The 21,915-nt window shown below is 35.6% G+C and overlaps 3 protein-coding genes across 3 annotated transcripts; all 3 read right to left on the bottom strand.

Moving 5' to 3' along the window:
• Positions 1–8,227: 8,227 nt before the first annotated feature.
• LOC141605150 (carbamoyl phosphate synthase arginine-specific large chain, chloroplastic) lies at positions 8,228–13,795 on the bottom strand. Its single transcript, XM_074423814.1, has 3 exons — positions 12,201–13,795; positions 10,777–11,469; positions 8,228–10,004 (listed from the first exon to the last, which is right to left on the bottom strand). Exons 1-3 carry the CDS (start codon positions 13,497–13,499, stop codon positions 8,463–8,465), a joined length of 3,534 nt encoding a protein of 1,177 aa, XP_074279915.1. The 5' UTR covers positions 13,500–13,795; the 3' UTR covers positions 8,228–8,462.
• A 1,944-nt stretch (positions 13,796–15,739) lies between these two features.
• Positions 15,740–18,305, bottom strand: LOC141607337 (uncharacterized). The gene is made up of 2 exons (XM_074426692.1): positions 17,752–18,305; positions 15,740–16,339 (listed from the first exon to the last, which is right to left on the bottom strand). Exons 1-2 carry the CDS (start codon positions 18,229–18,231, stop codon positions 15,953–15,955), a joined length of 867 nt encoding a protein of 288 aa, XP_074282793.1. The 5' UTR covers positions 18,232–18,305; the 3' UTR covers positions 15,740–15,952.
• Positions 18,306–18,616: 311 nt separating this feature from the next.
• LOC141605149 (E3 ubiquitin-protein ligase RING1-like) lies at positions 18,617–21,176 on the bottom strand. Its single transcript, XM_074423813.1, has 3 exons — positions 20,830–21,176; positions 19,511–19,608; positions 18,617–19,226 (listed from the first exon to the last, which is right to left on the bottom strand). Exons 1-3 carry the CDS (start codon positions 20,983–20,985, stop codon positions 19,085–19,087), a joined length of 396 nt encoding a protein of 131 aa, XP_074279914.1. The 5' UTR covers positions 20,986–21,176; the 3' UTR covers positions 18,617–19,084.
• Positions 21,177–21,915: the final 739 nt, after the last annotated feature.

The raw sequence follows: 21,915 nt of genomic DNA, 5'->3' as shown, positions 1-21,915 counted from the left end.
ATTGTGGCGTATTTTGGGATCTAAAACCCTAGAAATCATGTAAACCAGGTTGTTTACTAATTGAGACCGTTTGAAAGAAATCAACGCCATGAGCTGATTGGCCTATTCAGGTATCGAGATCTAAGTAAAGGAAGAATGGTGATGGGAATAGAGATGAGGGAATAGGGATGGAGAGTTTGAGCGATAAAAAATTAATGGATTGGGTGAGATTTTAAATTGATTTTGGGGAAATATGTATACATCAGATATTGTATTGTCTGATGTCTATTGAAGGTGAAGTTAAATGGACATCGGTTTTTATGAAAGACCGATGCATATTGATTTGTATAGATGACAATAAAGATTAAAGATTTTATAATATGCCAATGAAGACCGTATAATACGGAGCAGTATATAACACAATCGTACAAAAGACTAATTGAAATTAGAGAGACTAAACTTAAATTAATTCACAACGCCGACTACACTTATTTTCAAAGTCATTAGTTACTTTAAGATAGCAAATTTACCGTTCTCACATTCAAGAACTTACATATTCTACCACTTCAGTTAAAAATAAAACATTATTTATAAACCGTGCAACGCACGGGCACAAAATCTAGTTGGATCTAAGAGAGTGTTTTTTTTTTAATTTTTTTCATAAATTTGAATTTTTGAATTTTGATAATTGATCAACTCTATAATATCTCATTTTGTGGTGGATAATTTTGTTACTCTATACATTACTCATAAATTTCGTTACTTTGTAGTACTCCGTACATAACCAAACAAATGTTTGATTTTTTGCACAACTTTCACATTTTTGTAGCTTGATTTACTAATTGTCTTTCATTTTTGGACCACTTATAAAGGCTCAGAAATATAAAACAGGCTTGATCGGAATTCAAAGTCCGAAAGTTATCATGTGGTAGAAACCAGGCAAATTATTACTCCGTATTATTTTTTTTGACGTGTGTAATTTCTCGCAAAAATGACCTGACACTGTAAAAAGTGTGTTATCACGGACAGGGGCGTCTTAAAACAAATGGAGGCCCGGTGCACAGAGAAAAAATGAGGCCCCAAATATGAATGCACAAGGGTATTATACTTCGTTTTTTGTATTGAATTTAATCAAAAAGGCTTATAAATTCGGTGTCCAAAATCAGAGGCCCGGTTCCTCCGCCCGTGGTTGCACGGGGTGTTAGACGCTCCTGATCACGGATTGCTTTGGTAAGTACCGTATAACCGTAACGCCCATAGGCCGTAAGCCCGTAACACCATACGAATATGTGACGAAGAATCTTAACGTGTGTAGGTATGTTATACATAAACCTGGCAAAATCAATCCGATTTAATTGACTTGACCTAAAAAGATTGACTCAAGATTCTAAATTGATCCAAATTGCAATTCTTGACTTTGACCCGAAATCCGAATTGACCCGACCCAACGCGAACATGACCTGAACTTTGTTTACCCGAAAGTGACCCGATCCGAAACCACCCAGCCCGAAAACAACCCGACAAAACACAACTCTAATTGAACAAAGTAACTTAAAATGACTAATTTAAAAGTACATTTAATATTGTTAATGTTAAAAATAAAGAATCATTTATCAAAACTGACCTAAAAATAGGTAATAATACTAAACATACTCTTTTCTTTCTTAATTATGACCCGAAAATGACCCGAACCCGAAATAACCCGACCCGCTTGACCCGAAAATGACCCGACCTACATACCCGAGAAACACTCGAAACCCGAAACGACCCGACCCGGAATAACCCGATAATATGAGAGACCCGAATTGGCTCGACCTGAACCCGACCCGGTGACCCGTTTTACCAGGTCTAGTTATACAGACTGTATATATAGGAGTGGAGGACTGTAACTCTGTAAGGACCTGGAAAAAGCAACTCAACCCGATTGGCCCGATCCGAAAAGGTTGACCCAAGACCCGAAATTGACCCGAACTACATCACCCGAATGTGACCCGAAACCCGAATTGTCCCGACCCGAGCTTTCTTGAACTGTAATTGACCCGACTCTAAAATGACCCGATCTGAAACCACCCAACCTGAAAATGACCCGACAAAACATAACTGTGATTGAACCGAAAAGACTTAAAATGACTTTTTCTCTCTTACTCATGACCCGAACAATGATCCGACCCGAAATAACCTGACCCGCTTGACTCGAACAGAGCCTACCAACAAACCCGAAAATGACCCGACCCGACCCGACCCGAATTAACCTAAAATCAATGAGAGATCCGAACTTACCCGGCCCAAACTGACTCGACCCGATTAACCCGACCCGAAAAGACTGACCCTAGAACCGACCCGAATTAATAGTTTAAGCCTAACTGTTTATGATTAAATTATACATACAAAATCTTACGAGATAACTAATATAGAAACGTAAACAAATGAATGAGACGCTCTAAAATGAAATATGTAAGCAAATAATCGAGACCGTCAAATAGAAATATAATATAATATAATATAATATAATCCTCTATCTATAAAAGCTAAGCCATTTAACCAATCCTATTGGTTCCTTGATTTGAGGAGAATGATTTTTTTTTTAAAGTAGGGCCCCCCATGTTCTATGTAAATATTTAATTAGCATGTACATATTTAATTAGTCTATCATATTTTTATCAAGTAAATATGTTACACTCCATTATACTTTTATAGTTTTATTATTACTTCCTCGATTTAATTTCTAACATAAAAAAATGGACAGTTAAAACTGGATCCAGAAATTGAAAAAAAAAATCATTTAAAAGTCTGATATATATATACGAAGTAAGTATTAAATTATTTATTATTGAAATAAAAATGAAGTACATACAAATTGACTTTTTTTTTTAAATTGAAAAAGATAAAATGTATCAAATAATAAATAAAAATATCTTAAATAATTAGTCAATTTTAAAAAATAATTTGATAAAAATAGGAAAAAAAAATTCAATAACTGAACATTTATTTTTGTTCTTTATAAAATCATGATATATATTTATAAAATAAATTATCATATTTAACTATTGATCGAAACAAATAATTCTAAAAAAAAAAAAATCTTTTGTAGTTATTGTTTCCAAAACAATTATAAGGAATATTTGTAACAAAAAAATTTAAAAGATAAATGACATTAAAAATAACAATATTATCAAAAAAGTTATAGAATACTCCGTAGTAGTGTTTGAAAATTCTAGCAGAATATAACATTTACTAATATGAAGCATTAAATAGAAAATATATTTACTAAATATCACATGCAAATGATTTATTATTGTGAAAAATCGATTTACTAAACAACAGAAAATATAATCGTGAAAAATCAATTTACAAAACAACTGAGAGTAAATAGTTAATTTAAATTTTAAAAATACTCAGATATTTGATTGTAGCATACTTACATGAATCTATAATAGTTATTGAAGTTCTTTTTTATGTAAATCGCATATGGTGCTAAAAAAAATAGAACAAAAATTAGAGATGGATGATGAAGGTAGATAATTGTGAAAAAATGAGATGATTAGATTTAGTGAAAATTGAAAATTGAAAAAATGAAAGGAAAGTAAGAGTGAGATGGGTAGGCAGAGGGAGCTAGGAGACGGGAAGGAGAAAGTGAGTAAATTGATTCTGATATAAAAAATGTACTCCGTAAGCATTAAAGTGGGGTGGGTTTGGATTTTCATTATGAGTGGTTAGTTTAGGGTTTATTTATGCTTAGTTTAATTATTTGCGGTCATGAATACTTATATATATATATATATATATATATATATATATATATATATATATATATATATATATATATATATTTTGATTTTTGTGGGTTTAGGTTTTCATTATGGGTGTTCAGATTATGGTTCGTTTTACTTTGGGCTTATAAGTATTAATTTACATAACGACTTATATCAACATGTCACAAGCATTTAAATAATAATTATGCATCATTTATTTTCAATACTTTTGAATTTAAAAGTATTTTTAATATTCAATCACGTGAAATTATATCCAAAGCATAATTTGTAACATAGTCTTATCATTATTGACACTATATATTAAATTATTGTATTATTATTTTGAGAATAATATATGTCAAATCCGTGCATTTTTTGCACGGGCTAAAACTAGTATAATATAATATAGAATGAGGAATGAAGTGAACCTACCAAATCAGTTCCAAAAGATTAGCAAAGCATGCAGACTGTATCACTTATCCGATCGTGCATGGACCTTCCAACACAAAAGGAGAGAAGAAAGAAGAAATGGCCTTTGGATAGTATGAAGAGCCTCAAGCCTGCATATTATTACGGACTACTCTTTAGTTTATAAATGAAGTTTATGAAGGTGTTAGTTTAGAGATTTAGGAGGTTTTGTTTTTTACAAATTCTCGTTTAAGATGATATTATTTGTTTTAAGTTTAAAATGGGTTAACTATAATACTGTACCACTTACGAGTATAATACAAATATATTATTTTTTGCCTAATGCATTACTCGTATTATATACACAAGTGATATGTTTTTTTAATTTGGTCTAAACCATCCGGTAATCCGAACCACATTGGGCCGACTAATCCGGATTCGGGGCGTGTCCAAGGATTACGGTATTTAAACCCCTCCCAATCGCAGTTGTGGGGGATCGATCCGCAGACCTCCCTACCAAGCGCAGCCCCATGCTACCACTGCGCCAACCAACGATTGGTATACACAAATGATATGTAATTGACTCGTTTTAAGCTTAAAACGGATAGCGTCGTCTTGAGGAAAACTTATTGGTAGTTTTGGGGCCATTCATTTGCAATTATGGCCCTTTGTCACAGTATCAACTATGAACTCTTGTATTTGTCACAATGTAAGACATTTTCTTTTCTGAATTCAACACTATGTGTACACTTTGGTGCAATCTATTTGGAAGTGTACTTGTAACGATTTTTTCCTGTTCATGTAAACATTCGTGACTATTTTGTCAAGTTTTTTAATTCTAATTTTAGAGCAATATAAGCCGTATATTGGAAAACTGTATACATGACGCGAGATATGGAGATTTTCTTATGTAGACTTTTGAGAAATACGTATGTAAAAAGGATTTTCATTGTAAACTAAGTTTGAACTTCAAGTTATTTTTGCACGTTTCTTCAAGATATGTAAAAGAACTTTGAATAAATGTATATATTTAAATGAAATGTGGAAAAATTAACCTGCTTTCCCCCCATCCCACCAAAAAAAAAAAATCTTATCACTTAATTACAAGAAAAAGGAACATATATTGGATATACTACCTCAGGTTTTATTTGTTTTTGAGCTTATTACCTCAAACTTTATTTATTTTTGTGCATATATGTATTTTTTCTGAGCTTATTAAAGTTAATAAGTTAAATTTTAATTTTTTTCCCATCTCAACTTAAATTTAAATAAGGTTATATGTAATTTTTTTGAGTTTTATTGTAATTTTTTGAGCTTAATGTTTAATTGAATAAACTCAAAAACTTTATAGTAAAACTCATAATTTTTAAAACAAAACTCAAAAATTTTATTACAATGCTGATAGTTATGTATTGTGTCGGTCTAAGAGGGCGATTTTATCACCCTCGTGTCTTTTAATATGGGTCTTTTGGTACACTTTTCCTAACAATTGGCAATCGGTTATATGGTGGTAACTTGTGCATTTTTACTCGGTTGGGCACTCAATCCTTATGCATGGAACCCGAGTGGCATTAGAGCACCTTTCAAAGGTCAAGGCAAGGCACAAGAGGATCACTTGTAACCCGGAAATCAGTTGGGAGAAGTAGGAATGAAGACTAGAAGAAATGAAGGCAATTGAAGAGGTCTAGCTCGTGGGAAATAGAAGTTCGAGTGCGAGATCGTGCGCGACTGCGCAAACAGGGTGCGCAGGTGCGCAAAAATGCGCAGGCATGAACAGTTCTTGCGCAGCCTGCGCATCCCTGCTTTACGGGTTTTTCTAATCTTCTTCGTGGGCTTCTTAAGTGGAAATCTTTCTAGGTTTTCGGGAAGGCCTATAAATACCCGAGAGTTTGAAGACCTGGGATTATCACCTACCATCATATCATCTCTTTTAATCTCATTCTTAGGGTTTAATCTTGTAATAATTTAGAGGACTATGTGGATGCAAAGTTGTAATCTTTCTTTATTTCTTTGGGTTTTGAAGACTATGGAAGGCTAAATCCTTCCCATCTTGGTGTAATTCATCCAAAGTCTCCAACTTTGGTATTGTAAGACTCTTTTAATCTCCTTTTATTTATCTAATGATCTTTCCTTATGCTTAATCTTCATGTTGAATGAGTTTATGTTTGGGTTGGCCATCCATGCTTGATAGTTGTTCAACTAGTGCAAATTCTAGAGAAATGGTTTAATCTATCTAGGATTGTTTGGAGCAAGCTTGTTGTATGTTGATTTGGTTTAAAGGATTCATGCAATAGGTAGGAAATTTCATGTCTTTTCTCTCTTGTATGGTTTAATCTTGTGAGAATTGATCCTAGCTTCTTGTCTTGGCTTATCTTTAATGCTCATGCTTAACTTCCACTCATGGTTTAATGAATTGTTGGTTAAACTTGAAGGACATGCATAGATGGTTTAATTTGTGCTTGTTATCATCTTGACTTGATAGTATTGGGTAGAAATTAGGAGAAGAATTATAAAAGAGTCAAACTTTACCATTGTTGGTTACTAAGGAAGGATTGCACCAAGTTCTCTTAATTATTGAATCATCATACTCACCAAGTGTTTGTTAAATTGCTTGTTAGACTAAGATTGCAAATTTTATTTTGTTCCATGTTTCCAATCAACTCAAAAACCCCCCTTTTCATGTCTCTCTATTTGTTTGCCATTGTGAATAACCATTGTTTGTCTATAGCTTTGTCATTAGTAGTCAATAGTTTACATTTCAAGTTTTTAGCTTAAAAGACCTTCTCTTGGGACCGACCCTTACTTGCACTATATTATTTTATAATTTAGAGTAATCTAGAGTATAGTTTGGCTTATAAATTGTTAATTTGGTAGCTTAATTCTAGTATTTTAGCGACCTAGTTTATTGCTTATCAAATGCTCAAAAACTATAATTAGTGGTAGTACGTATAATCCATTCATTTTCTCATTTATATCCATATCTTAGAAAAAACGTTGACTAATCCTAAGTCAAGACTCGAGTTTCTTGACTACAAGTTTAAAAATAGTACTCCCTCCTATTCTACATAAGTGTTCCATTGTCCATTTTCGTCTATTCACAATAATGTCCCATTGACTATTTTTGGTAAACTTTTATACTTATTTTAATCACTCCAACCCCACAACAATACCTCACCTTAACCCAAAACAATACTTATTTTAATCACTTTACTCACAATAATACCCCACAATACTTTCCCTCTCTTCAATTAGCTCACTCCACCACAATACTTTACATTATTTAACTCATTTCTTTAATTCCCGTGTCATTCCTACAATGAGACACTTATCTAGAATAGGAGGGAGTATATTTGTGTTGCAAACCAAAAAACTCGTTAAAACGATAAATTAGAAAAAAAAAGACACCGCTTTCGAAACTTGTAACCAAGAGTTCTAATCAGTCAAATTTATTCTGCGAAAAAACTTAACGTCACATAATTCTCGATTACGAGTTCAAATTATAATGATTTTTTATTTTCACATAAAAATCTTGTCAAGACGTTCTATATGAAAAAAAATTATTTTTTTAAGTCGTAACCAAGAGTTTGTGCCATGCCTACTCAAAATAATTTCACCATTTCACCTACAAAGAAAAATATATTCTGGCATACTCTATTTCTTAAAAGGAAATAAAGATCCATTACCTTTTCAATGGTCTGGATTAACTCCAGGTTTAATCGGATGGTTATAAATTTACCTGGAAATGAAAAAGAAAATTGAGAGCAAGGCCCGAGTAATTTAATTTATTCATCATGCTATCGCTTTTAAATTGGGCATACACCATGTGTATCATTAGTTACTTTAATGGATTAAAAGACTTCAATTTTCGCAATACATATTTTTCCTCAGTAACATGTATTCATGTATTGTATCAAGTACTCCCTAATATGCCTCCTAAATCAGTTGATACTACACAAGCGAAGAGAGAATGGCGAAGGTAATGTGTTATCTCGACCCTGTAATAATGATATTCCATCACAAATCTCATATACGACCTCTAGTCAAACGAGGACAATATAAACCAAATAGAAGAAATAAGTGGCAACAGCTTTTAAACAAGCAATTTTGAAAGAAAAAAATAGTGCCTCAGACTCCGGCACACTCGCGGTTAACACTTGGAGCTAAGTCTAGTAGCATTGCTACAAATACAATTTATGATACAATACAATAAAAATGACTAACAAAACAAGGATAACTTCAAAAGATGTTTTACTTGTGTCTAGAATAACACAATTGACAGGCAGTTGTTATTACCTTACCTCGAACGCGTTACTGAAATAATGACTAAGGTACAGATTGCAGTTTCTTAGGGGCATCAATTCCTGCATTGTCCTCGAAGAAATCCTGCAGAGCATACATTTTCAAAGGGCTAGCCTTCAAGCTCTTAATTGCATCGGCCGTGACTAGAGCTCCTGCAACTGTGGTTATGATAGGAACCTTGTAAGCGAGAGCCATTCTTCGGAGCTCCCTCCCGTCTATCTGATCAAGTGCGTCGCCAGAGCTTGTTATTACCATCAAGTCGATTTGACCGTTGGTGACCATGTCGCCTGCGTGTGGTCTTCCTTCATGCATCTTTAACACACGCTCGACTGGTATACCTTCTAATTCCAGAATGCGGGCTGTCCCAGAAGTCGAGACGATGTTGAAGCCGAGTTCAAGGAAGGCCTTGGCAATGGCTGGGAGGTGGGGTTTGGTCAAGTCATTCAAACTCAGGAAGACAGTGCCAGAAAATGGGAGCTTCTGACCTGCTGCAATTTGAGCCAAAGCAAAGGACAAGGAGAAGTCACTAGCAATACCCATTACTTCACCAGTGCTCCGCATCTCAGGGCCCAATAATACATCACATCCCGAGAATTTCTCAAATGGTAGGACCGCTTCCTTGACTGACACGTGTTTCGGGATGACCTCTTTAGTGAAGTTAAGATCACCGAGAGACTTCCCGGACATGACCAAGGAAGCATACTTAGCTAATGGGTGTCCGATTGCCTTGGACACGAACGGGACCGTACGAGATGCACGAGGGTTAGCCTCGAGCAAGAAAACCTCCCCGGAAGTTGTAATAGCATATTGACAGTTCATGAGCCCACAAACATTCAGCCTCTTGGCCAATTTCATGGTCCAAGATCTGATTGTCTCTAAACATGAAGATGAAATTGTTTTGGTTGGAAGAAAGCAGGCTGAGTCACCGGAGTGGACCCCAGCCTGCTCAATGTGCTCCATAATCCCACCAATGACCACATTGCCATATGAGTCGGCCAAACAATCGATATCAATTTCAATAGCATCGATCAGGTAACGGTCAACCAACACGGGACGCTCAGGGTCCACCTCAACGGCATTCTCTAGATACTTCGCTAATTTTTCGTCATTATACACAATCTCCATTGCCCGACCGCCCAAAACATAAGAAGGCCTCACAACAACAGGATAGCCAATATCGGCCGCAATTGCTAGAGCATCAGCTTCACTCCTAGCAATGCCTCCCTTTGGCTGTTCGATCTTTAGCTCGTCCAAGATAGCATTAAACCGTTTCCTGTCCTCAGCTGCATCGATCGAGTCGGGCGATGTTCCCCATATACGAACTGGACCTGACCCACTGGCACTCATGGGCTTGTGCTCATCCAAATACTGCTGAATTGGTAAAGCAAGCTTCAAGGGGGTCTGCCCACCAAATTGTACTATTATGCCATCAGGTCGTTCAAGATCAATGATGTTCAGAACATCTTCAACTGTAAGAGGTTCGAAGTAGAGCCTATCACTTGTGTCATAGTCTGTAGATACTGTCTCAGGGTTTGAGTTCATCATGATAGTCTCATATCCAGCATCCTGCAAAGACCCAAACAAGTTAACAGCAAAAAACAAAAAACAATTACACAACAAAAAATACTGAGTATAGCAATTCTCGGGCTCAAAAAAGCACAAAAAAAGCAGCCAGTAAAAGTGATAGAAGCATAAAACGAGCTCGAGATGCGTACGTCAACAGGCACGGGAATCAGTCTAAAACCACTGCCTTAGACAGCACATGAGATCATTAATGTTGTTCAACAACACGAGTCAAGAGACAAAAATGTAATTCACGGTCCATAATTCCATATCTCAATTCCCAACTGGAAGAAGCACATATAAGTAGCAACAACATATGATTTTAAACTATCAACCGTTTCATCACACAATGGCGCAGTTAAAGAGTGGAGCAGCATTCTAGGTCCTAAATTAATGAATTAATATGCAATACGCAGCAGTTTGATTGCCTGCTCTTACAAAAATGCCATCATCAAACAAGTTGCCAACTAAGAAAATCGACATTAACTGATCGGCATGACAAAGTCTCAGACTTTCAGGCTTATGTTAATTGTTAAGGTTTTATAAGCAGCAAATTTCGAGAACCCCTCACTGATCACAGACCATTAAAGTCCACAGCTTAACATAGCACAGAGAGATGCTACATATAATGCCCGAGAGTATGCAAGATGCAGAACATGAAATCACACAACACCAAGAAATTATATATTAGTACATGAGTATACACACAATAACTGAAGGGCTTGAGACTTAGAAATGCCTTTTAAAGAGTTGTATGAAGTTAAGAACTACATACCTGAAGGGCGAATGAGGTATGGCAGCAACAGTAGTCAAACTCAATCCCCTGGCCAATACGGTTAGGTCCACCGCCTAGAATCAAAACCTTTTTCTTTTGAGTGGGTGCTGATTCACACTCAAAATCATAAGACGAATACATGTAGGGGGTATTAGCCTCAAATTCTGCAGCACAAGTATCCACACGCTTGTAAGCGGGTGAGACACCAAAGGATAACCTCTTTGATCGGATTTCCTTCTCGGTTGATTTAGTAGCAAAAGCTATCTGCTTATCACTAAAACCTCTTTTCTTTATCTCCTGAAAATCCTCTTTTGTCAGATCAGACAATTTTTGAGACAAAAGGTATTGCTCCACGTCAACTAGTTCTCGAAGTTGGGTAAGAAACCATTTATCAATGAAACTCAACTCGAAAATTTCATCAACTTTCATGCCTTTTTTCATTGCAGCATATACAGCATGGATACGATCAGGGTTTGGAACACGAATGTTATATTTCAACTGTTCCCAATCCCAATCCAACTCCTTAATTTGGGCACAACCCCATCCAGAGTAGCCAAGTTCTAAAGATCTCACTGCCTTTTGAAAAGACTCCTGAAATGTGCGACCCAAGGCCATGGCTTCACCAACAGACTTCATTTGAGTCGTGAGGATTGGTTGAGAACCAGGGAACTTTTCAAATGCAAAACGAGGAATCTGCAATAGAAACAGGGAATTACTTGTGAGATAACTGAATCAAATCATATGAAAAAATGAACAATAGTCAAATTCAACACCCGTTAGATTCAAAAAGCTGGCACAATAAGGGAATTCAAAATACATCAGATCACAGTTAGACAATCTACTCATATTTTCTGGTTTAAATTTTACATTATTTAATTATCAGAATACATGTATATAACTGCTCGAAATCCAGGGGAAAGACATCAAACAAGAAAGCTTATATGGGAATGACACTGATCTAGTCCAAGCTCCTCTTATTAGGCATGGCATAAAGATTCTTCCATGTGAATCCTACACAGCCAAGGATAGGATAATATTTCCTTATTTTGTTATACTGCAAGTAGCCTTACCAAGTTCCAAAATAAAACAAACATAAACTTGTAGCTGGTATTTATGGTGCACATCTTACCACTAGTAGTTTGTTGGCAAAGTAAAGGCATACTGAAGTTCAAAGGCAAGCATAAACAACATAAGGTTATTCACTGTCGCTGTCATAAAGCATAAGTTGTCATTTATTTTCCTTCCATTGGGTCATTGGTCGAAAAACAGTAAGGAAGGCACTTTAGACAATAGACATCCAAAAATACAGTCTTCTCAGTGTAGAAAAAATCAACAAGTAAAAAAAAAAAAGGAAAGTAAGCAAAATAATGAACATAATTTGCAGAATGGTACTTTAAACATTTCATCAGAACCTAGATACTCACCTTGGTCACGACATAATCAATTGAGGGCTCAAAACTCGCTGGAGTTTTCCGAGTAATGTCATTTGGAATCTGGTCAAGAGAATAACCAACCGAAAGCTTAGCAGCCATCTTGGCAATCGGAAAACCAGTAGCCTTAGATGCCAAAGCAGACGATCTCGAAACCCTAGGATTCATCTCAATGACCATCACCTCACCATCCACGGGATTAACAGCAAACTGAACATTAGACCCACCACATTCAACACCAATCTCCCTAATAATAGCAATGGAATAATCCCTAAGTCGCTGATACTCCTTATCAGTCAAAGTCTGAGCAGGAGCGACTGTAATAGAATCCCCAGTATGAACCCCCATAGGATCAATATTCTCAATAGAACAAATAATCACAACATTATCAGCCAAATCCCTCATAACCTCAAGCTCATACTCCTTCCAACCCAACAAAGACTTCTCCACCAAAACCTGATTAGTCAAACTCGCGGCCAAACCCGACTTACAAATCACCTCAAACTCCTCCTTATTATACGCAATACCCCCTCCCGTCCCACCTAACGTAAACGCCGGCCTAATAATCAAAGGAAACTCCCCAATCTCATTACCAATCGCGATACACTCATCAATAGTCGTCCCAATACCCGAAGGAGGCGTCTTTACACCAATATTCTTCATAGCATCCTTAAACAACTCCCTATCTTCAGCCTTCTTAATAGCATCTAACTTAGCACCAATCAATTCAACCCCATATCTATCTAATGCACCATTTTCGGCCAACGCAACGGCCAAATTCAAAGCAGTTTGTCCCCCCATTGTAGGCAATAATGCATCAGGTCGTTCCTTTTCTAAAATTTGTTCAACTAAATCAGGGGTTAAGGGAGTAATATAAGTTCTATCAGCTAAATCAGGATCAGTCATAATAGTAGCAGGATTACAATTAATTAAAACAACTTCATACCCTTCTTCCTTTAATGCTTTACATGCTTGTGTACCGGAATAATCGAATTCGCAAGCTTGACCTATTACAATTGGTCCTGCACCCAATATCAGAATCTTCTTCAAATCGGTCCGCTTCCCAATCTTTCGACCCGGGTCGGTTTCGGTTTTGGGTTTGGATTGGCATTGAACCCGGATTAGTGGGGACCCACGTGGGGTCCGGATTGAGAGGGATACGTGGGAGGGAAAAGATGCGTTTTTTGAGGTGAAACGAGTGTAAAGATGGGAATTTGAGGTGGAGAAGAAGGGTTTTTTTAGAGATGGGGTTGAGATTAGGTTGTTAGATAAATGGTGCATACAGTAACCCATTTTTAGGGTTTTGATTTGGGGATTGAATTAGGGGAAAAGTCTGCAAATTTAAGGAGAGAAAATGGGGAAGAAGGGAAAGTAATGGGATAGGAAGAGGAAGAGAGGAGATGTATGTGTTTGTATATGTTGGCTGCTGAAATGAGGAAGAAGGGTTTAGAGTAGTAAAGGAGATAAATAAACAGGGTTTTGGGTTTGGTTTTACGGTTTAAGTGAGTAGTACTGATTACTGAATTACTGATAAACAGGGTTTGGGGGGTACGAATATTATTAGTCGGAGTGGGGTAGAGTAATAAAGTGAGGTTATCTATTACTATTGGCTTTCTCATTACACAAATTCTGATCACAGACGGGCGGTTTTCCTGTCTGAAATAAGACCGACAAAATGTTGTCATTTTTTAAGAAAATGTAACCATTTAATCCACAAAATATTATCACGAGAGGTGTCATTTTTTTACCCTGAAAATGATGTGAACAAATAATGGTAATATGTTATCATAAAATAACATTTTATTGTAAAATTACAACATGTTGCCCATCTTATTTCAGACGGGAAACAACCGTCTAAAGCAAGACGCACTATTCTCATTAAGGTCGACAAAAGTTGACTCGACTCAGGAATCAATTGAAAACGTTTAATATTTAACCTGATCGAATATGGAAATTTGGTGAATTGAAATCGGCTCGACCTGATCTAAGGTTAAATGATGAATAAAAATAACCTTTGTTTGTCCCAACTTGAATTGAATGGTAGCTGACCTCGACATCGTAATGGCTCAACCCGATTGTGGATAACAATAGGCTTTAATTACACTCCTAATGATTTTGAATTGTATTTTTTCTTAATTGTTTTAATTTAAAACTAAAATAAATGCAACTAAGAATAAATCTAGGAAGAAAATATCGGTAAAAACTTCGATAACATAACTCAAAATAATAACTGAAAACCAACTTAACTCGACTAATCATTCGATAATAACCCAAACCCAAACTAGTTGACCGGCACAAACCTAACTAGAGCTAATCCGACCGGAGTGACCAAGTACCATCTCTATCTATGACCCATGGAGTCATGGACAAGATATTGAGAGTTCTAAGTTTACTTTTCTCTATAACTAATACTCCATAATATATGAGACAAATTTACTGCCAATCTCGAGATATTTTACTCTTTGTTCTATCTATTCGTTTGATTTGTTTCATTATTAAGACAAATATACCCATTTAAAACAAGAATCCACGTGTTTAAGCGATGACTAAGAACTTGGTACTAGGAATATAATACTTGGAGTAGAGTGTGGTTCCGTAGAGGACTAGTAGAAGAGTATCGTAAATGAGAGTGGGATTACAGATTTACTCTTTGCAACTTGTTTTTAGTGGATATGACTTATCAATTATGGACCCATGTATCGAATCATGGATTCATATTGCTGAGTAGTTGAGGTTATCTAGTATTGGCATTATCACCAATGGCCATGATGTTGATGAGTCATAAAGTTCATTCTTGCAGATAGAGATAGTTGGTGCGGATTGGGACCCGTATCTGGCCCATGTAAGGGAGCGGATCCGGCCGGTCGGGTACAGGTTGTCTCGTGCTGTCGTGCATGGCCCATGACCGGTCCACGAGGGGCGGGTCTGATCAATTTTTATTTTTTCTATTTGTTTTTCGACGGTCAACGGTTTACGCAATGGAGCCCGTTCAAGTCGGCCCACCAACATTTTCCCCCCTCCAAACCCTGTAAATGGTAGCCATGTGCACTCTAATAATCGTTACAAGTACACATAAATTATTGTTTTAGACAGTCTTAACTTATTAAGACTTACTGATAACAACTTTAAATACAATTAAAATAAAAAGAATAGTGTAAAAGGTTTTAACTTTAAAACATCTTAGACTCTTAAGTCCGACTTATTTCCTTAAGTAAATGAAGGCCTCACTAGTCCAATTATTTGTTCACATTTTTATTTTTTTTAACGGATTTTCTATCCTATGCCCACTGGCATAGGTTAAAAAAGTAAAAATAGAAAGATTTAAATGTTTTCCTTAGGAAAAAAAGTAAAAGTAATTGTATATTATAATTTTCCATAAAAACATCATTAAATTCTTTCTTTTTTTGGCTTTCTTAACCTATGTCCAGAAAAACCCTTTTTTTAAAAGGGGGTTTTGTTACTTTTTGTTTGTTAAAAATATGTCGATCAAATATACTCCGTATAAACAAATTCAATGTAATCAAATTGACGGGGGAGTAAATAAAAACATAAATGGCATAGCTGTTTAAGAACACATTCTATTACAAGGTCATCACCCAAAATTTTAAGGTTACCACCCTACAAGATTTAATAGTGTCCCCAAGATTAGAGCCATTATATATCCTCACATATGTATGCTACAAATTAGAACTACATCAGAATTCAGAACTACATATAATTAGAACATAAGATGATTTCTACCAATTTCAAGGCTCTTCGAGGCCGGCCACATTCCTAAGAGTCCATCCGATAGCATAAGCCGTGCCAGCCGCAATGGCACCGTTGCAAAGCGTAACCAGGGCCGAGAAACCGTACCCTTCACCAGAAATTTTCGCTTTGGCTAGTCCGAGAAGAGCAAGGGCCAATGCAGAGAGGATGCATGCTCCTATGAATTTGATGTTGTCGTCGTTGGTGAACGGAATGAGGATGATGAAGGAAAGAAGTGGGGCGGATCCGAAGAGTAGGAAGGAAGTGAAGGTGACTAGGCCGCTCTTCCATGGCTTTTCATCTTGGTTTGAGGGTAGAATTCCCTTTTGTCCCATCATTTCTTCTTCTACCATTATGTTTTTGTACTTGGAAAATATGTTTACTACCTGTTCTTACGGAATATAAAGTGAGATTCACAAGACATTTTGTACCAGAATAATTGCATTCAACATTTAAAGAACTTCGTCAATCCTACTCAACACTAATTTAGCTAACTGTTAGTTGACAATATGTAAAAACCCGTGTAAGCTCTCAAAGAGGCTGGTGGTCTGTCCTTAACTTGAGCCTTAACGAGTACCATTTGACCTAAACTTTCTCTAAAAAAAAAAAAACAATTGTCATAGGCACACTAGGAGAGTTAGGATTTACGATTAGGAGCGAAAAATTTCAAAAGGGCCAACAAGACGTTTGGACGAGTAATGATATAAGGAAAACTCCAAAACATTTCGAAAATGTAACTAAAAGAACTTTCTCAATCCTACTTTAACACTAATTTCACAAAATCTCACTTTAGACGGACACTATCCGTCTAAAGTTGTAAACGGATCAAATATGTCACCAATTTCATAATAAGTTTCATAATAAGAAAAACAACAATTGGAATGATAGGGTTGACTTATTATAAAAGTGGTAATATATTTGACCTTATACATCTTTAGATGTATATACCCGTTTATAATGAGACTAATTACATTAATTTAGCTACCTGTTAGTAGGCAATTTGTAGAAACCCGTGTAAGCCCTCAAAGAGGTCGGTGGTCTGTCCTTAACTTGGACTAGTAAGGAGTAAGTAGTACCATTTGACCTAAACTTTTTCTAAAAAAAAAAAAAAAAAAAAAAAAAACACATTGTCATAGGCGGCACACTAGGAGAGCTGGGACTTACAGTTGAGAAAAAGGAACATACATCGGACATACTACCTCTAACCTTTTTCTTTTTGAGAATATATGTATATTTTTTGAGCTTATTACCTCAAACTTTATTTGTTTTTTTAGCATATGTATATATTTTTTTTGAGCTTATTAAAATTTATAAGTTAGATTTTATTTTTTTTTCCTTTAAAACTCAAATTTTACTAAATTTATTAGTAATGTTTTTGAATTTATTGTAATTTTCTAGAACTTAATGTTCAAATGAATAAACTCATAAACTTTATATTAAAACTCAGAATTTTTAAAACAAAACTCAAAAATTTTGTTATAATGCTCAGAAACTAATGAATTGGTAGTTATACATCAGACGTATAATCTACCTACTACTTACAGTTAGGGGGCGAAAAATTTCAGCAGAGGCAAACACAGACGTCTGGACGAGTAAAATGATATAATGAAAACTTAAAATTTTCGAAGAGCAACAACATCAGAGCCTTAATCCCAAAATTTTCGAAAATTTAACTAAAAATTTCGATTTTTTTTAATTTTTCAGCTGGGAAAAGCGCCTCTACTGCCTAAGCAACCCATAACAAATTAACAATGTTGATCTAAATACCAAAAGGAAGAGCAAAATAAAAACTTAATACCGTAGCGGCATCATGAGGATCCATCCCAAGATCACGATACCGCCTAACTAAATTTCTCATTTCCGAAACACCATTATTATCAACTTCCCATTGAGTTACATCTTTCTCCATATCACCCATCTTCTTTTCAGTACTACTACTAACATAATCACCAAACCCCATCGATATCCCATCCGCTACAAGATTAGCAAACCCTAATACGAGTACGTCGACCGACGACATCTTCCCACCACTTGAGATAGACGAAATTAGTGAAAAACAAGTAACAATTGCATCTAACCCTCCATACACTATACTCTTTGCATGCTCTCCTTTCCATGTTGGGCTTTTGGGCTTGGGCCGTTCTTGTTGGGCTTCTCCTTGTTGTTCATCTATTCTTCTCCTCCTAAACATTGGGCTTTCTTCATCAATTTCTTGGGTTAATAAGTTGGTATTATCAATATTATTATTTCTAATGTTGTTTATTTGATTTGCAGGCATTATTTTGTTGTTATCTTTTAGTTTTGTTTGATTTTTACTCAATTTTTAACTGTGATTGTTGGAGTTTGTGAGTGTTTTTGTGTGATTTTTTTTTTTGTTTTATATGATTTCTAATTGTTGAATCAAATAAATAAGAAAAAATCAAAAGTAAAAAGCATATGCATGTGGATTTTTATGCAAAGGTGTCACCATGCATGTAAGTGTTTATGAGACGTGTATACGCTACGTGTCTTATTTAGAAGCGTCTAACTTTTGTTCTGTTCGGCTAAAAAAGGCTGAACTGAACTTAATTGAGCACAATTGTATTAAACTGAATTGGAATAAGAGTTAATTTGTGAAAAAATGAGCTGACTGAAAACTGAAACTAAACTGAAATAAGCTGAAATTAAGTCCAAAATAACGTGGCCTAAGTATGAATATTTCTGGACACAAATTTTCATTTAAGACGAGTTACTAGGAATGTCCGTCACAAGAGAAACTATCGTTTGACTCAAAATTACAGATATGAATCACACATGTACATTCTGAATGTGGTATGCCAGTCTAAGTTGCCTTGCCTGTATAACAATGTCTGAAAACCGCCCAAAATCGCAACAAATACCGTCTCTAAGAAATGCTTAAAATCAATACGCGTATCACACAAGACATCACAACCTCTTCAAGTCTTCAATGACTTTACCAGCTAAGCTAGTTAACATCTATAGTCTATCGGGATGTTGATTGGTGGTTGGGTAGGTTACTTGCAGTAGTTCCTAGAGCATGTCTTGCTGGTATTAGTGCCATGATCATTAGACAGTGAGGCGACAGAGACGTTAACTAAGACGGACCTGGCATGGTTTTGATCGGAAGAGTCTCAGACGGGAAGACGACAAACAGGACAGGTAGCTTGCTTGATTAGCCAGAGATCAATGCAGGAAAGATGAAAACTGTGACCACATTTCGGCATTATTCTTAGCACTTCTTTTTCTTGGTATTCCCCTAAACATATCGAGCACCTGATAACAGTAACAGCAGAGTAATTACCAGCATTAATTAGGCTCCTAAATGCAAAAGACGAACATTACATGTAATCATTGTACGGAGTATTAAAGATCAGTTTAATTCTTATATCGAAATCACTCAATCAGTCGTCTTGGCTTAATTTCGGTTATATGAACTACATGCTACTCCTCGCGGCCCCTCCTTCCATTCATTCTCAACCAGATTGTATAATTATTAAACTGTAATGAGGATTGCCTGTACCAAACATGCACTAAATGTTTTGGCAAGGACTACTCACTGTGCATCTTCATCGAAAGCAAAAGCGTCACGATGATACTTCATTGTTGGGATTGCAGCAACCACAACTGGTTGACGAGCATCAATCCTTTGCTCTGGCTATCAGTAAATTCACAGAATGAACAGCATTATCATATAAATTGCAAGTGTATGCTATCAAACATAAGAATTTAACACTGACGAAACTTCAATAAGGAATTCTGTCTACAGACTACAGGATTACTTATAGATCCGAAAATTGCAGGAAAAAAAAATGCTAAATCTAGAACTGTATACCAGGCACTCAGGCAGTGAAGCAAAAAGCTGATAATATAACGACGTCATTGAGAAGATTCTCAAAACAGAATAGATCTTACAAAATTGATCTACTTATCTATACAATAATTAATCTGTCAGACAAATTTCGGATAATACGGTCTTATGGTAGCACAGGATGAGTTCTATTAATATTTTGGGACGCATTTTCAACTTGGAACTTTCAAATGTCCTCCCCAAAACTTTGAATCATCAACTATTAGGCAGTAAAAATGCCATTGTCTTTTTGACGAATGCCATCGAAAATCCGGAATTATAGGCTAGTAGGGGTGGATTTGCTCATTGCCTTTGTAACTCGGTCGCGAAGGAACAATCACCAGTGGCAATAGGTGAGGTCCTACTATTCAGGCTAGATCAATCTGATCCAAGCTTTCTGTGGTCTCTTCAATGACGGTTTTGATACTAACGAGTTTTGAATCAAAATCATAAATATAAGTTCATTGTGATAGTGAACCATCTCAACCAAAACCTTAAGGTGATGGTTGAGGCCTAACTATTATATTTATTTTTATTATGCCCCCTCACTCGAATACCCGTTGGGCTTGAAGAGTGGTTAGTGCACAGGTTCCCCCAAACCATGTGCTGAAACCTGAAATTTTATTTCGTGAGTTATTGGAGGCTGCCAGGATTTGAACCATTTCAACCAAAACCTTAAGGCGATGGTTGAAGCCCAACTATTATATTTATTCTTATTATATTGACTTACTAAGCTGGCCGGCATCTGCACCAACATCCATTTCAGTGATCGTATCACTTAAAACACATGACTAGTAAGGCATTGAGACCTATCAACATATGTTGCATATCAAGTAGCGAGCTAATCTAAACTAAAATTGATCACTGATGACATACTAAAACATCAAATTCATATGCATTGTGATTAAGATGATAAGAGTAAATTATTAATTCGACGCAGTCTTAATATATAAAGATAAAGAAATGAATCAGACAGCTAAAACTAGAATAAGTAAATAAAAGACCGGGACAGAAGGAGTATTATTATACCTGCTCAATGTCGGTTTCGGTTTCGGTATCAGAGGCCGTCCTTGGATCAGGCACTCGAAGCCTGCCACAAATAAGTCTAGTACATATAAACACTATGAAAGTAGAGCTAATCCCAAAACCAATAATTGTTGTAATTAAATTTACTTTCCCAATCATTTTTTTAACCTCTAAATGTAAACAAAACAACCCAGTTGTTCAAATCATGAACACTTAAATTTACACATTTTAGCTGAATTAAGATAAGTTCCAAAGATCAAGGGAAGAAATAAGTGTACAAAAATAGAAGAGATGATTGAGTTTGACAAAAAGTGGAATCACTCATTTGAAATCCTGATCCCTTTGGATAGACTCTTAGTTAAAATTCCATATATGGTCAATATATGCAACCTGAGTGAAAGTGACACCCAGGAAAATAATTTAAAATTTGGAGAAACGTTCTTTTAATAGCGTTAGCGAGAAAACTCTCAACTAATGAGAAGGGAGATATTTAGTTTTTTATTTTCCATGTATATCATTAAATTAATGGAATACGGTCTCTCAGGAGATCTACTAGAGAAAAATTAAACTTTATATTTATTTTTAGGGATTTTCTACATGGTATTCTCGTATTTTTTGGATTTCTACCTGGTAACCCTCATCTTTTAAAATATCACAGGTATTCCTAAATGTTATAAATTGTCCACAAAATACCCAAACTAATAAAATTTGAGTATTTTTATAGTTAAATTTAATAAGAAGATATATTTAAGATTGAGGAAACGGGATTTGTGAGAAAAGATTGACAAATTATCGCCAAAAAATCATAAAATGACGGATTAGAGCTTTTTGGTCATTTTAAGAAGTTTTCATTAAATTTAGGGTTACCAATGATGTTTTCAAAAGATAAGGAGTATCATGTAGAAATCAAAAAGATACAAGGATATCACACAGAATAACCCTTATTATTTTTAATAACCGTAACAACTAACCGCCATAAATTTGGATATTCTGTTTTATTATCGTGTTTCATTGATGGTTGATAATTTATGTATTATCATTTTTATGAGTTATAGACTTCTCGTTAATAGTTTAAGTATCTATTCTAAA

The sequence above is a fragment of the Silene latifolia genome, chromosome 10, assembly GCF_048544455.1.
Source record: "Silene latifolia isolate original U9 population chromosome 10, ASM4854445v1, whole genome shotgun sequence".
Lineage (NCBI taxonomy): Eukaryota > Viridiplantae > Streptophyta > Magnoliopsida > Caryophyllales > Caryophyllaceae > Silene > Silene latifolia.
Note: the sequence above shows the minus strand (reverse complement) of the source record. Positions and strands in the feature narration are given on the sequence as shown.